The 14,639-nt window shown below is 36.1% G+C and overlaps 1 protein-coding gene across 1 annotated transcript in view; it reads right to left on the bottom strand.

Moving 5' to 3' along the window:
* The window catches only part of cntn3a.1 (contactin 3a, tandem duplicate 1), a 144,654-nt gene that overhangs the window by 89,677 nt on the left and 40,338 nt on the right, over positions 1–14,639 (bottom strand). The window contains exon 4 of the mRNA XM_038283120.1: positions 10,633–10,808. Coding sequence (XP_038139048.1) covers positions 10,633–10,808 — 176 coding nt within the window. The remainder of the gene's footprint in view (positions 1–10,632; positions 10,809–14,639) is intronic.

The following is a 14,639-nucleotide window of genomic DNA, read 5'->3' as shown; positions in this document are numbered from 1 at the left end:
CCTGAGTTCTGTTCCAGTGGATAATGTGGCTCAAAATGCAGATATTGGATTGCATGTGGAGGATTCACTGAAAGTGAAAATGATATAATTTCTGGTTTCAGCAAGTTCCCTATTCATGCAGCTTTTAACTATCTGACCGCTTATTCATTTGATCCTTAAATATGAAAAAAAAATTAAAATACAAGATGGTGACATCATAGCCAAACATGCCTACAGATACAGTAAAGACTTTATTTAGTGGGTATAAATTAGTGTTGCGCCGATGCCATTTTTTGGCCCCAATACCGATACCCGATACCTGGCTGTGCAGTATCGGCCGATACCGATACCATAATAATGTAAAATAATTGCCATCATGGCTTTGTCAAGCTGCTGTCTACCTTTGTGAAGCAGGAAAAAATCTAATATAAAGTGAATCCAGTAGAACTTTTTAATAAAAAGTTCTACTGGATAATAAAAATAAAAAGTTTTTATTACCTACCAGGAGTGGGTGACAATAGTTGAATAAACTTATGGTTCTCAAAATGGTATCTGTGCCCTATTTGTTGGTACTCGCCGATACCGATACCACCATTTTAGGGCAGTATCAGGGCCCCGTCTGATACTGGTATCGGTATCGGTGCAACACTAGTATAAATCCACAAATTATTTTTTTGGCAATACCATAATAATAAGATAAAACTATAGCATTATATAGATGATGAGATGGAAAGTTACATTTGCATAAGCTTAATGTTGTATTAGATTTATTCAACTTAATACATTCTGTATGTACGCAATTAATTTGATGCAAACTCCTGAAACATTTTTAATTCTTTCAGTAGGCCTAATTCATAGTGGTTGCTGAAAAGGTACATCGAAAAAAAAGTATTGTGAATATAGGTTTCAGTTTATTCATTTACATAGCAGCAATTGAAAACAAATATCTCAAGTCACTCTAAGAAAAAAATCAAATAATACAGATGGATTAGTTAATAGTTTTTATCTAAAGAAATCCAGATGATTGCATGAGTAAATACTTTGCAGGATTTACTCCTTCTTTATGAGGACATAGAGAGAGACATTTGCTTACTTTGTTACTTGACCTTGTTTAAATCTTCCTCACATCAAGCATGCATGCAAAGACAGTTGAGAGGAAACAATCCTTTTTAACAGGAATACATTTTTAGAAGAACATGGCTCAGTGAGAGGCCCACTGAAGGTTTAAGATGACAGAACTTAAAGATGTTTTGTTACAGTAGCTGCTTTCAATTTAAGCTCATGTTATAAAGGTTTATTACCTATTGAGTAAAATCATTGAAGCATTTATTTATTGTAATTATGACGATTATGTTGCTCTTATAATTTCTCAGATTTCAAATATTACAGAATATCAATTAAAAAAAGCTTTTTAAAAATAAAGTAATTCTAATGTAGCTAAAACTTGGTTTGGCCTTTTTTGTACTAATCACTGCATCACTGTGGAGATGGGATCAAATTGAAAGGATCTTTTTGAAAATAAAGAAGGTAATAAATGCTTTTCATGTAGCCTACATTTGAAAATGTTTATGAAAATGTTTTTTTCTTATACTGGTGTGATTTAATAATTCAATGTAATAATTTACAGCAATAAAGGCGTGAAAACATCAGCCAGTGTGTAAACTAATCTATATGATGTGTTTCATATAGTGCACGGAGTTACTGAAATAAAATAACGATTTAAATAAAATGTGAAACATACTGACTATAAATAGTTGCATAAAGTTCTTCTCAAAATGTGAGAACTTGTCAAAGAACAGCATACAGTATGCGACAAGCCTGTAGATTAATAAAAAAGGATTTGAAAGCTTTATTTCCCCCCTAATTCCAAACATAAATTACCGCCATAAGATTATCTGAGCAACATACATAGCCTGATTACTTTTGGCGTATTTCTAATTTTGAAAGTATATTTAAAAAGAAACAGATTGAGTTAGCAAAGTTCTATCTATCAATATTCCTTTGCTGTATGTTAGAGTGTTAATGAGCTAGACACACTGAAAGCCAACAATGCTTGACAAGGCAAGCTGTTCAGTGCCGCATGGATCCTCTTATCAAGCCTATCAGGGCTTTGCACCTCTATGTGCTTAGCCATGGCAGGGCTCGGGCTATTTTGAGTGCTTTCAGGTCCATGAAATTGGATGTGAATTTGCATTTTTGGGGGCTTGCTGCTCAGATGCAACTCTTAGTAATAAATGAGAAGCAATTGTGGAGAAGCAAAACGTTTCTATTGGAATATGAGTTTGAAGGAAATTTGTGATGTGGTTACATTTATCACCTTTCTACTGAACAAAAGGCAAAGAGAGGTTTTTCAAACTTTTCTTTGCCTTTTGTCATTCTCTGGCCTTTGTGCCATTTCCCCACCATTAACCTGTCGCTGTCTGAGTAATTGTAAGTTTAAGGTTGTGAAAGACAGTATTCGAAGAATAAAATAAACCTCTTTTTAACTCTCCACAGCAAAATTAGGCTTGTGAAGACACCATCCCCACCTTTACTTTCATAGGATTTTACCTAGTTTACACTCATCAATCATTAGTTGCTGGAGAGTAGAATGTTTATTCATCCATGTGATACTGGAAGCAAGCTGTCTGAATTTTCAATAATTAAAATGTAAATAAAAGCTTTATCATTTTCAAAATAATGCTGAACATTTATCGCAAATACAACCATGTTGTAAAATAAAACTAATCCAAATTGCATTTTGAATTTTATCTTAATGCTCATTGGCAAACGGAATAAATTTAAATAATAAATAAAAAAAATATTAATATATATATATATATATATATATAAATATATGATATATATATATATTATATATATTATATATATAATATATTATATATTTAAAACACATACTATACGTAGTAGCGACAATTCTGTGACTTAATAAACTAAAGAGATTGCATCTTTATTTCCCCCCTAAATTCAGAAAGGTGGAAATAACGCCATAATATATAACCTCGGAGAAGGAGGGCTACTCACAGTTGAGCCGTGGTTAGCAGGATTCTGCGGAAGTTGCTGGTGTGCAACCTACAGTAGGTATTTGCATGTCAGGGAGGGCAGATAGTTCTTCACTTTACAGTTAATGACAGTGCGAAAGCCTCGTAAAAAGTCATTTTTGGATGTGTTATGAAACGCTTTATATCAATAGCTTCTGTTACCACCCTGCTCCTTCTAAAGTGTAATGGTAGACACATTTTTCAAGCTTCTTTCCACACCTGTTCTTTGACTTATTTTAGGCAATGTTCAGTCCCTTCATTGTTTCTCTTTATCAAAAAACCTTAAATAAAGGGCTTGTACACCAACTATGGTCTTATCCCCCTGGCAGGGCTCGGGCTATTTTGAGTGCTTTCAGGTCCATGAATGGGTTGAAATTTTTCATTTTTTGGGGTTTTGCTCAATGCAACTCTTAGTAATAAATGAGAAGCAATTGTGGAAAGCAAAACTTTCTATTGGAATAGGTTTTTTAAAGGGAAAATTTTTGATGTGGTTACTTTATCCCTTTCTACTGAACAAAAGGCAAAGAGAGGTTTTTTAAAATTTTTTTCCCTTTTGTCATTCTCTGGCCTTTGTGCCATTTCCCCACCATTAACCTGTCGCTGTCTGAGTAATTGTAAGTTTAAGGTTGTGAAAGACAGTATTCGAAGAATAAAATAAACCTCTTTTTAACTCTCCACAGCAAAATTAGGCTTGTAGAGACACCATCCCCACCTTTACTTTCATAGGATTTTACCTAGTTCAAATTCATCAATCATTAGTTGCTGGAGAGTAGAATGTTTAACTTGCATTTATGTGATCTATGGAAGCAAGCCTGTCTTAATTTTCAAAATAAAAGGAATTAAATAAATGCTTTATCATTTTGAAAATAATGCTGCATTTATCGACAAATAAATACATTTTAAAATAAATAATCCAAATTGCATTTTAATTTTTATCTTTAGATTGCTCATTTGGCAAACTAATAAAAATTATAAATAGTGAATAAAAAAAAATATAAAAAAAAAATATATATATACAGTAGTAGCCACTCATTTGTGGACTTTAACATCTAAAGAGATGCGTCATCTCCTTGTCAGACCCTGAAATTCAGTGAAAGGGTGGAGAAAGTTAAAATATTATATACACCCAGGAGAAGGAGGGGCTCACTCCAGTGGCCGGAGGTTAGCAGGGATTCTGCTGGAAGTTGCAGGGTAGTGCAACCTACAGTAGGTATTTGCATGTCAGGGAGGGGCAAATAGTTATTTCACTTATAACAGTTAATGACAGTGCACATTTTTCAAGCCTTCTTTTTCCTTCCTGTTCTTTGCTGTATTTTAAGGTTCAAATGATCATATCCTCTTCAATTGTTTTTCAATTTTCATAAAGATCCTTGGAAAGCTTAAACTCCACTTTCAGGATCTGTGAACATCTCAATGTTCCAGAGTAGACTTGTTTCTGGTTTTTGCCACAGCCTGCTACATATATTGAAATATTCTATTTGTTGTTAAGGCGTCAAATTCAAACAGGTGCTAGTATAGACATTTTGCCAAAATACCTAATTTGTGGGGGTTAAATAATTTCAGCTACAGCTGGAAGGGAAAAGTACAGAAATATATTTTAATAGGTTTCAATGGGAATTGATCTACGGGAATGCGAACATGTTAGAATCATATCATAAATAAACCAATTTAAACTACTATTTAACTTTGTGATACTCTAATAGCTCCATATGCTGTGAAAAACTATGTTGTGCCATGCTTCAAGCGTACTTAACAGGCCCTGCATTCAGTTATGCAATGTTACGTCTTGCCTTCCAAACAGATTAAGAAATGTAATCTGTCTCCAGGCTTAATTGACAACCAGATACGTTCAGTATTCTTAGTTGGTCTATAGAACCATTGTAAACTGTGTGTATTATCAAGAGAACCAACAACCTTTATATTTAGAGGTTTAAGCCCACAGCAGATGGTAATGAAAACAGTTATATCACTCATCTGTCACAGGATTAAAAATGTAATCTTGATTCCCATTGCTGTGCTTGTCTATGCAATTTAATTTTTAAAAATTGTGCACATTATTGGATGTGACAAACCAAAGACTTCCAACTTTTAATTTTTATCAATGACTTACATTAAATATCTAACACTATCAGATTAGCACTGTGGAAGGTAAATTGTACGAGCTGTAATGCTACATTTAGTTTAATTAGCTCTGTTTAAAGGCATTTATTTTTAGGCTTCCAGATGTGAGAGGATTACCGGTAAAGTAACATTAATCCTTGGTATTCTCTTCATTAATGGCTTTTCCCTTGGTCCATCTCTCTTAGAGTTATGAAACCCCAATGTGTGTGAAAGGGGATACTGAGCTCCAAAGAGTCAGTCTGTTACAAATGACATAATACTGGCTCTCATAACAGACTGCTCCACCATGAATTATTCCTTTGACCCGAGATCCGTTCAATCACACAGCAAACTTAATTAAGTCAAACCAAGAGCAATAAATAAGACGTATGATGTGTCAGGTCTGATGCTTGTCCTCATCTGCTGACAAAGTCAGGCCAGGCAATGAGGGAGACTAATCACAGCGACATACAACTAAGGACAGGCCTTAAACATTTACAGAATATGTGAATATCATCAGCAGCCCACGGGCAGCTCAGAATACAGATCTGCACTATATGCTGATGATTTACAGCTGCTTTGTGACGAAGAAGCACCAAACAGCAACGAGATGAATATCTCTGGTGCTTTCTTGCCAAGCATCATTGCTGCGTTTGCTGTGGCAGAGAAACACATCAAAATTCAATCAAGCTGGCCCATCTGTTCAGAGATATCAGGACTGCCATTTGATACTCTCCAGCTAGAGAGAAAGCCTAAAGTTCCCCTTGCTAAAAGTGATGCCACTGACTGTGATCTTAGAAAATATGATGTATGACCGCATCTGTGCTACATCAACGGACGGATATGGAAAGTTAAGAGTCATCAAATAAAAAGTACATCATCATTGCCAAGCTTTTAATCAGTAGAACAGGAGCACAAAAATGGCAAAGAATAAAAGAAAGCTATTGGAACGTACTTTACAAAAGCCATTTTCTGAGAAGGACACCTTATTTAGAAAATCTAATAATTAAAAAGAAAAGTTAAGTAGATAAAAACTAAATACATAAAAAATATACAATAAATTTAATGTAAATGCCATGAGTTATAAACAGCTTGAAGCAAAAACAGAGGGAGAGAGAGAAAAAACAGCCACAAAGTGATCTAAAAAAATGTTATATAAAGGTGGTAGACCACTAGTGTAGCCGTACTTAGGAAAATAAAGGTTAGTTCCACTTTCATGAACCTAAGGAGACCACAAATGACTTAACAAACATGTAAGGATTTGGGGTATGCTTCATGAACTCCACTAAAACATTTAATGAGTATTGAGGAAAATTTTTATTCTTTTATAAGACAGTGTCCTGTCATCTGCAGAAATACTCGGATGACTCTGAAGTTGTTGGGTGCATCAGAGGTGGACAAGAAGCTGAGTACAGGGAGCTGGTGGAGCCCATTGTGGCAACAATCATCTGATCCAGAATGTGTACAAAACAAGGGAGATGATTGGAGATTTCAGAAGAAACAACAAGAAGTTAAATGCTATAAACATCATTGGACAAGTGGAGGTGATGGAGGAATATAGAAAGGTTGGTTTTTACCTGGACAACAAAGTCAACTGGAGCTGAACTGTGAAGCAGTCTACAAGAAAGAACACAGCAGACTGTACTTCCTAAGGAAGTTTAGGTCCTTTATTGTTTGCAGCATGATGCTGCATATCTAAGAACCCCTCTAGAACCTTTGGAGATCATTTCACAAAGAAGAATTCTTCTTAAAATGAAGAATATTTTTGACAACAGTGATCCTCCTCTTCTGAAGACTGTTGAACACCAGCAGAGTGTCTTCAGTCAATGGCTTCTCCAGATCTGGTGGAAGACTGACCGATACTAAAGGTGCTTCCTGCCTACAGCTATCAACACCAACAATTCCTTACAAAAACACAAACGAGTTGCTTCACCATTTAATTTACCTTTTGGATGAATACATTTAATTGAGCTTTTTAAATGGTATTTTATGCAACCTTTTTTTAGCCTGGTAATATCCAAGACGAAGAACATAATTGTTGTCATTTGAACATTGCCAATGCATTAAAGTGTCAGTGAATTTGAGTTGGTGAGAAATTCTAAGTGTTTTCTTATTATTTCTTTCTTTTTTTTTTTCTTTTTTTTTTTTACAAATATGAAATAAAACAGGGTTTGTACTGTGACCAGGACTACTGCTGCAAGAGCTCCAGCTTTCAGGGATGTGGTGGGCAGCAGCAATAAGGAGTTAGAGCAGGAACCTTCCGGTTCAGTTTGAGAGCATAACACTTAGGGCCGGATTTATCAAGATCCAATTTTGCGTGCAGTAATTTGCGCTCGCAAACTGGAATTTTGCGCGAGGGGCTGAACCATGGTTTGCGGGTGATTTAACAAGAGTGATTGCGTAACTGGTGGAAGGTGCAAAACTGTTGGAGACGCCCTATTTAAATGATGGTTTTGCGCGTTTTGTGGTTTGCGGCAAAGTAGTTTGTAGTCTGTACAAACTAGTGCATTAAGAAATTAAAATCTTACAGTGACCCCAAACAAAAAAAAATAAATAAGTAAATATATATATATATATATATATATATATATATATATATATATATATATTTATAAATTGGCAACCTTTATTCCCTAAGGTGGTATGTGCTGCAGTAAAAAAAAACAAAAAAAAAAACAGGTGTTTTGTATTGGCCTGTGACTGTGGATGAGATCCCGGCAGCATTTGGCACATTGCTCCACAGGCGCAGGGGGAGAACCCCGACCCCGTCGGACAGCACTTCTGAAAAAACGAGATTGGGAGATCCCAGCTCACGCTGCAACCGTACGCTGGAATGACCCAGATGCAAAAAAGTGCAATGTTGCAAGGAGTTTTGTGATATCTGGTATTGCGTGGGTCCTCCTTGTGGCTGGCTCCAAATCCATTCGGAGTTCCCCCAACAGCTTCAAGTTTTGATGATCGTTTCCTCGTTCATTGCAAAAATATTCACACGGAGTGAAAAAATGCGTTCTCTGCGTCTCCTTGCTTTATTTCCATGTCTCCTTCTTGCGACAATAACCGCTGCCATGTGTGCGCAATTATGCATACAGACCATTTGCACCTTCTTTTGAAACGTGTTAAATATAGAGTCAGATACCGTTAGCAAAATTGCGTTCAAGTTTGACAAATCACTTTGCGAGTGCTAAATTAATATATTTACATGTTCTCCTCCCACAAGACGCACTTTAGCGTGTAAACGCCCCATATTGCATATTCATTGCAGAAAAAGTACTAAATGGATCAGAGGCGCTATTTAGCACGTTTTAAAGACCAAATGCTTTTAGCACGCTGTTGATAGATCAGTTTGTACATTTTTTAGCGTGCGCAGTGAAATAGCTCACGTTTTAATACACGCAAACCTTTGATAGATCCGGCCCTTAGACTTATTGCCATTTAGGTGGGAATCACCAATCATATACTGTATCTGGCTGAGATTCTGTTGAAAAGGCCCCAGGGAAAGCATGAAAGAAAAAAAAAAACAGCAGCTTGCAGCAAATTTAACAAACCTAACATATTGGCACCAAAAAATATCCTTAAGTGGAAAAGGATTTGAGTGAAAAAGCAAAAGATGTCAGAAATAGTAAGAGTTGTAAACATGCCATGTATTTCATTAAGTAAATTTGGTTGAAAATTAAAAATAGCCAGGGGAGTCAGGCCCTGGGACAGGATCAGTACCCAACATAGTCCGAGCGATAAAGGATGACTCAAAATGTGGGAGGCAGGGCCCGGGGTTGTTCATTTGAGTCCAACAGTTGCATAGCATAAGGGTGAAGCTGTGGTGGAACCATGCATGTTCCACAGACACAGTTTCTCTCCTGATCTCAGAGAAAAGAACAGTTGATGGTGCTTGATGGCAGCATTGCTGATGATATTCTGGCCTCTGGTCTTTTTAGACACTTTGAATCAGAGGAACCAGTTTCTAGATATTCTTTCAGGCTATGCTAAGGAAATAAGTTATACTTCAGTTATCATGATCTGTATACAACTAAAATTACAAAAATAGATTATTTAAGGGCTGGTAATACTCAGCAGGAGTGTGTCGCAGTGAGCTTGACGCAGACATTTTTGATTAATGCCCAGTATCGAAGCGTGGTCCGCGCTATATGCTGTGGGTCTAGTTATAGCCGAGGCAGTGAGGAAAGGGGGACAGTTTTTTCCCGACAGCTGAGGGATATGAGGGTGAAAAATAGCGGGGATCCACTTGGTAAAAGGGTCCCAGCATTCTCGCACACCTCGCTCTTCTAGCTGGTCCAACTTCACAAGTTGTTTTCTGCAGTTTCAGTCATAAAAACAAAACAAGCCAGCCTCCTGTCTGTGGTCACCTACAATTTGGGGGAGGTGCAGCAGAGTGTCTACAGAGGGGGCGGGGACGGCTTTTTGTTCACTGCGACACCTACGAAAAAAAGGCGATTATATGCGCCTTATAGTCATGAAAATATGGTATTAGAAGCCATTTTATGATTTTGTTTGCCCTCAACCACAATAGAAATATATATATATTCTTTTTAGTTAGTCAGTTCAAGAGCGCAAACAATGTTTTTTCAAAGTGAACTAAAATTAAGTCAGCCTTTGAGGTTTGCGTCAATCACATATGGCCTGAGTGTCATAAAGTTTCTAGCCTGCACTGTATTCCCTGTCCACCCCTGATGATTATGATATTTTCTGATCAGGTTTACTTATGGATACAAAGTTAGCAGCGTGAACCACATTGAACTGCACACAAAAACTTAAGAAGCGATAGATTTAGGTGTGGTGGAGCTGGAGATGTTTTTACTAATGCAAGATTCCCTATCCAGAAGCCAGCACCAATGTTTAGGCTTAGCAGATGTTTCTCTATTAGTGTTACCGAAAAAACATGTTAATGTGGAACTACAAAATGCTCTTTTGTTTAAGTTAATACTTAACAGAGCAGTGAACACTGGAAACTACAAATTCTAAACCTGTAGATGAGATAAACATGAGCTTGCTCATTCATTTCTCCTGTAATGTTATATTGTAACAATGTATTATAAGTGATGTTTTTTTGTGTGCTTTTTTTGTAAAATATTAGGCTAAAGCTGTAAAACATCATCTTCAAATCTAGGACACTCCTGCTAAGCTTTCAAACCTCTAGTGATTTAGTTCATTTTATGCATTTTCATTCAATCAAAATATTAATAAGGAAAATAAAAACATTTTTTTAAGCAGTACCATTATAATCCTACCTGAACTTGTAATCTTATAACATTATCTGAAACTGATCAAAATACTTTTTAAAGAATTAACAATAATAGAGATGAACTCGAAAATGTGGCAACAAAAAAAGCAAACTTAATGAAAGATGTAGACATTTTTGAACAATTCTTTATGTCTAAGCTAATTTGACAAAGCTTAAATCTAAACTCCCAAAGGAACTGTTGATTGACAAAGATGTATACACAGACACTGATGAACAAAATCATGAGAAATGCTTAAAAGTATAAAGGTAACTTACAAGCAACATGAAGACTGGCCTCTCTGCTGATGATTGTGCCAAAGGAGTTTGATGCCAGGCACTGATAGATGCCAACATCTTCCTCTTTATTCAGATTGCTGATGTGTAAGTTTCCACCCATGAGAGAGTAACGTGAACCCTGGACAGGCAGGATGAAGGAGTCATTTCGCTTCCACCTGGGAATGAAGGCACATGGCCAACAAAGGTTAAACTCCTAAACATTAATACCTTACTCTTTTTATTGTTGTCACCCAATGGAAATAATTCCACATTTTCAACATTGTGACACCTCAGTTTTAAGGATTATCACAGGAAACACATGTGTTGGGCAACAATTTATCTTTTTACTGCATTTTAGAAAAACCTGATTAGTGTTACTGATTACACTATTTTAAAGACAGACTGAAACCAATCAGGCATGTTTTGGAGCAATAACTATCGTATATGTATCTATTAGGCAATAGTAACTTACCTTTAAAAATGAAAGTACTCGCATAGCTTAGAATTAGGGGTTTATACATATATAGGGGACAGTGCACCAGATTGGGAGATGCCATAATGCGTCGTAATTTTGATTAGAGTTGCTGAAAGGCACAACATTGCCCTTATTACATGTTTTACCTGTATTGTGCAATGTAAAATGATTAAAACATGTTGTCGTTGGTGCAGGAGTTGAAAACAACCATAGATCATTCTACCTTTATGTTCTGATGGAATGGAGAACCATCCATACTCTATGTCCAGTGAGAGGTAAGAGAAACAGACCAAAATAAAAGTTTAGCTGTGTTTTAAACAGAAATAGGGTTTGCAGGCTGTTTGCTGGGCTGGTAACGTAATTCAATATAACTGTGAAATTTCACTATGTTAGCAGCTGTGCAGAGTAGTCTAACATCTAGTCGGTCCACAAGCAGAGAAGACTATTTAGTTTGATATCATACACTGGATGCTCAGTTGCAACAGTTATCATTGCATCATTGCTTCTGTCAGTGAGCCCCAAGACAGCTGTGTCTACAATGTAGCTTGCCATTATCAGTGTGTGTGCATGAATGAGTGAATGACCTAATGTAATATAAATCCCTTTGGTCCAGTCTCCTGACTTGAAAAATAGCTATACTGTATAAGTATAGGCCATTTACCATCAGTTGCTGTTTTTCTTTGTCTTATTCATACAAGCAGACAACCAAAAGCCTTTAGCTCTGTCTCCAGAGAGATTTTCCGTGTGTTTCATAGTTTATTTTAGCTGATGTATCAAGAGTGATTAAGCCGAATCTGTCCTCCGGGTAGAGAGTCTAATATGTTTATTAATCTATGCTAGATTAATGTGTCTTCTCCAAAGATCTACTCTGCCCTTACAGAAATGTTTGCACATGGTTTAAGACATGCAAGCCTTATAAAGATCAAACCATGGAAACTGTTACTGAAGTTAGTGTAGAAAAACACTTGAGAATTTTCTGCTATATATCAGTTTAATAAATAAACACTGAGTGTAAGAACCTTTTGACCAGTGTTTTTTCTTTTCCTTCAATTCGTAGGACCACTGTCTAATCAGTGGTTACTGTATTTCACTAGGATAAGCTAGTTAATACTGTCTTTCTCTCTCAGCATTTCAATACTTTGCTTCCTTCTGTTAGAGAAAGCAAAAGACCAAATGAAAAACCTCAGAAATAAACAGATGAACCCAAAGTTGTGAATATTTTAAGTTAAAGGGAAAAAAATGGGTGCAAGGCAAACTTTTTGTTACACCAATGACAGAAATGAGTCCGGTCTTGTCTTTCCAACAATGTTCATTTGATTATTTTTACTAGCATCCCATTATGAGAAAAAAAAGAAGGGTCACTTAACCTGAAATCACAGTTTCAGTGTTTGAATGTCTGAGGTAATTGGTCCCCTAACTTGGTCCCACTGCTTTGCTTTTAGCTTTTTTAGATTTGATCCCAATTAAAAATTTTCGATTCTGACATATACCTTTCAAGGGAAATTAATATGAGGAATCTCCCAAACTGAAAACTTTCTAAGTAATATCTATACAAAGAAATGTTTTGAAATGCTGTGTGCATATAGATATTTTTTTTCCAATATATGCAAAGGAATAAATTTAAACAAATACCAAACATGTTTTGGCCAGAAGGCTGCAGCTACAGTCATTTTTTCCTATGTAAATGATAGGATGCTAAGTAGTGGATAAGGGTTTAATGGAACTGAAGCAATCACCAGGCATTTGACTAAGCAATAGTGTAGGGCATCCTTTGAATTTCAACAATTCCGATTCGGGTTTCAATTTTTTTTCCAGTTCCTATTGATTCCTAGTTCAGATTCTTTTACCAGGAAGGATCATAAAAATGTACATGGTTTATATCAGCTGGCTAACCTTGGTTGAGTTTGCCTGAAATTATCTGCTCTTCTTATTAAAACTAAGATCCGTGAACATCTAACTTTGTGTAAATGCATTGTATATTCAATAATTTATAAATGACAAACCAATGTAGTCTAAATTTTATGAATTTTCATCACAGAGCTACACTTTCACATGCAGATTTCTTTTTGAAAACAAAATTAAAACACATTTACACATATTAAGTGTCTGAGGTTGCAGATACTTATCCTGTATAAGATTATTTTATTGTTGTTTTTTTTTTACCTGATTCTGACTGTGGTTCTAGGCTGAGTTGAAGGAAAAAGCAGGACAGCAGGTATGCACCAGGATATATATTTATATCCCCAGAGTTGTTAACTGCACCCCAGTTTCTCTCAACTTCACACTGATATTTAACTTTTATGGACATAGAAACAATCAGATTTCATACTGTATCATTCAGTTAGTGGACTTCAAAATGTAACATCTCAAATAAGATAAAATAAAGAACAGAAGTGACTATTCATTTCTTTAATGTTAAGCCTTAATGACTGGTTGCTCTTACACCCCTCGTTCTTTTTTACCTTAATTAGGCAAATTACATTTTTATCAAAAAATATCATTTGGTAGAGAATTGAAAGATTGAAAAGATTGAAAGACAACAATAGCATGAATATGAAGAATGTCAAGAAACCCGGTTTGTCAAAATAAAATACGGTAACTACTGATCGGTATCTACAAATTAGAACATAATTCTTATATATTCCTGAAAACGAGACTGTTGCATTTAATCATTGGATACAAACCACTGATACTTCAACATACAACTGTGGAGAGTTTCAAATACTTGGGTGTTCACAAAAATAGTAAACTGGACTGGACTCATAACACTGATGCCCTGTACAAGAAGGGCCAGAGCTTTCTCCGCCTCCTCAGTAGGCCTTTGGACTGAGCAGGGCCCAAGCTTAAAACCTTGGCCAACTCTGTGGTGGCCTAAGCCCTCCTCTACACTGTTGTCTAATGGGCCCATGGTAGTGCAGAGCAGGACAGAAAGAGACTGAACAAACTGGTGAAAAAGGCCACTTCTGTCCTAGGCTGCACTCTGGACTCAGTGGAGATAGTGGCTGAGGAGGGTGCTGTCCAAGCTTACGTCCTTTATGGATAACACCTTGCAACCCCATTACCAGGCTGTAGAGGAGCGGAGCAGCTCCTTTAGGGAAAGACTTATACATCCTGTTTGTAAAAAGAAGCGCTACCGCAGGTCATTCATCCCTGCTGCCATCAGACTTTACAATACAGAACCATAATAGTAATAACTGGTGCAATAACTAATGAGCAATCGCTATGTAATACCCCGTGCAATATTCTGTTTTATATTTAATTCTGTTTAATATTGTGTGTATATATATATATATATATATATTAATATTTATGCCTTTTGGCACCTTCCTTCTTTTGGACTATTGAGCCGAGATGTAACTAGTTAATTTCTCCACTGTGAGATCAATAAAGTCTATCAATCAATTAATCAATACAAGGAAGCAGATGTGTCATCTTGATCAAAATATTTATTGTATGCTGAAATGCTTAAAATTTCATTAAATCCAGTCACAACTACTTCCAAGAGCGCATCCCACAATTTCAAGAGCAACTT

The sequence above is a fragment of the Cyprinodon tularosa genome, unplaced genomic scaffold (genome assembly GCF_016077235.1).
Source record: "Cyprinodon tularosa strain WSP-4 unplaced genomic scaffold, ASM1607723v1 ctg19, whole genome shotgun sequence".
Taxonomy (NCBI): domain Eukaryota; kingdom Metazoa; phylum Chordata; class Actinopteri; order Cyprinodontiformes; family Cyprinodontidae; genus Cyprinodon; species Cyprinodon tularosa.
The sequence above is the reverse complement of the archived record's forward strand: the minus strand, read 5'-3'. Positions and strand labels throughout refer to the sequence as shown.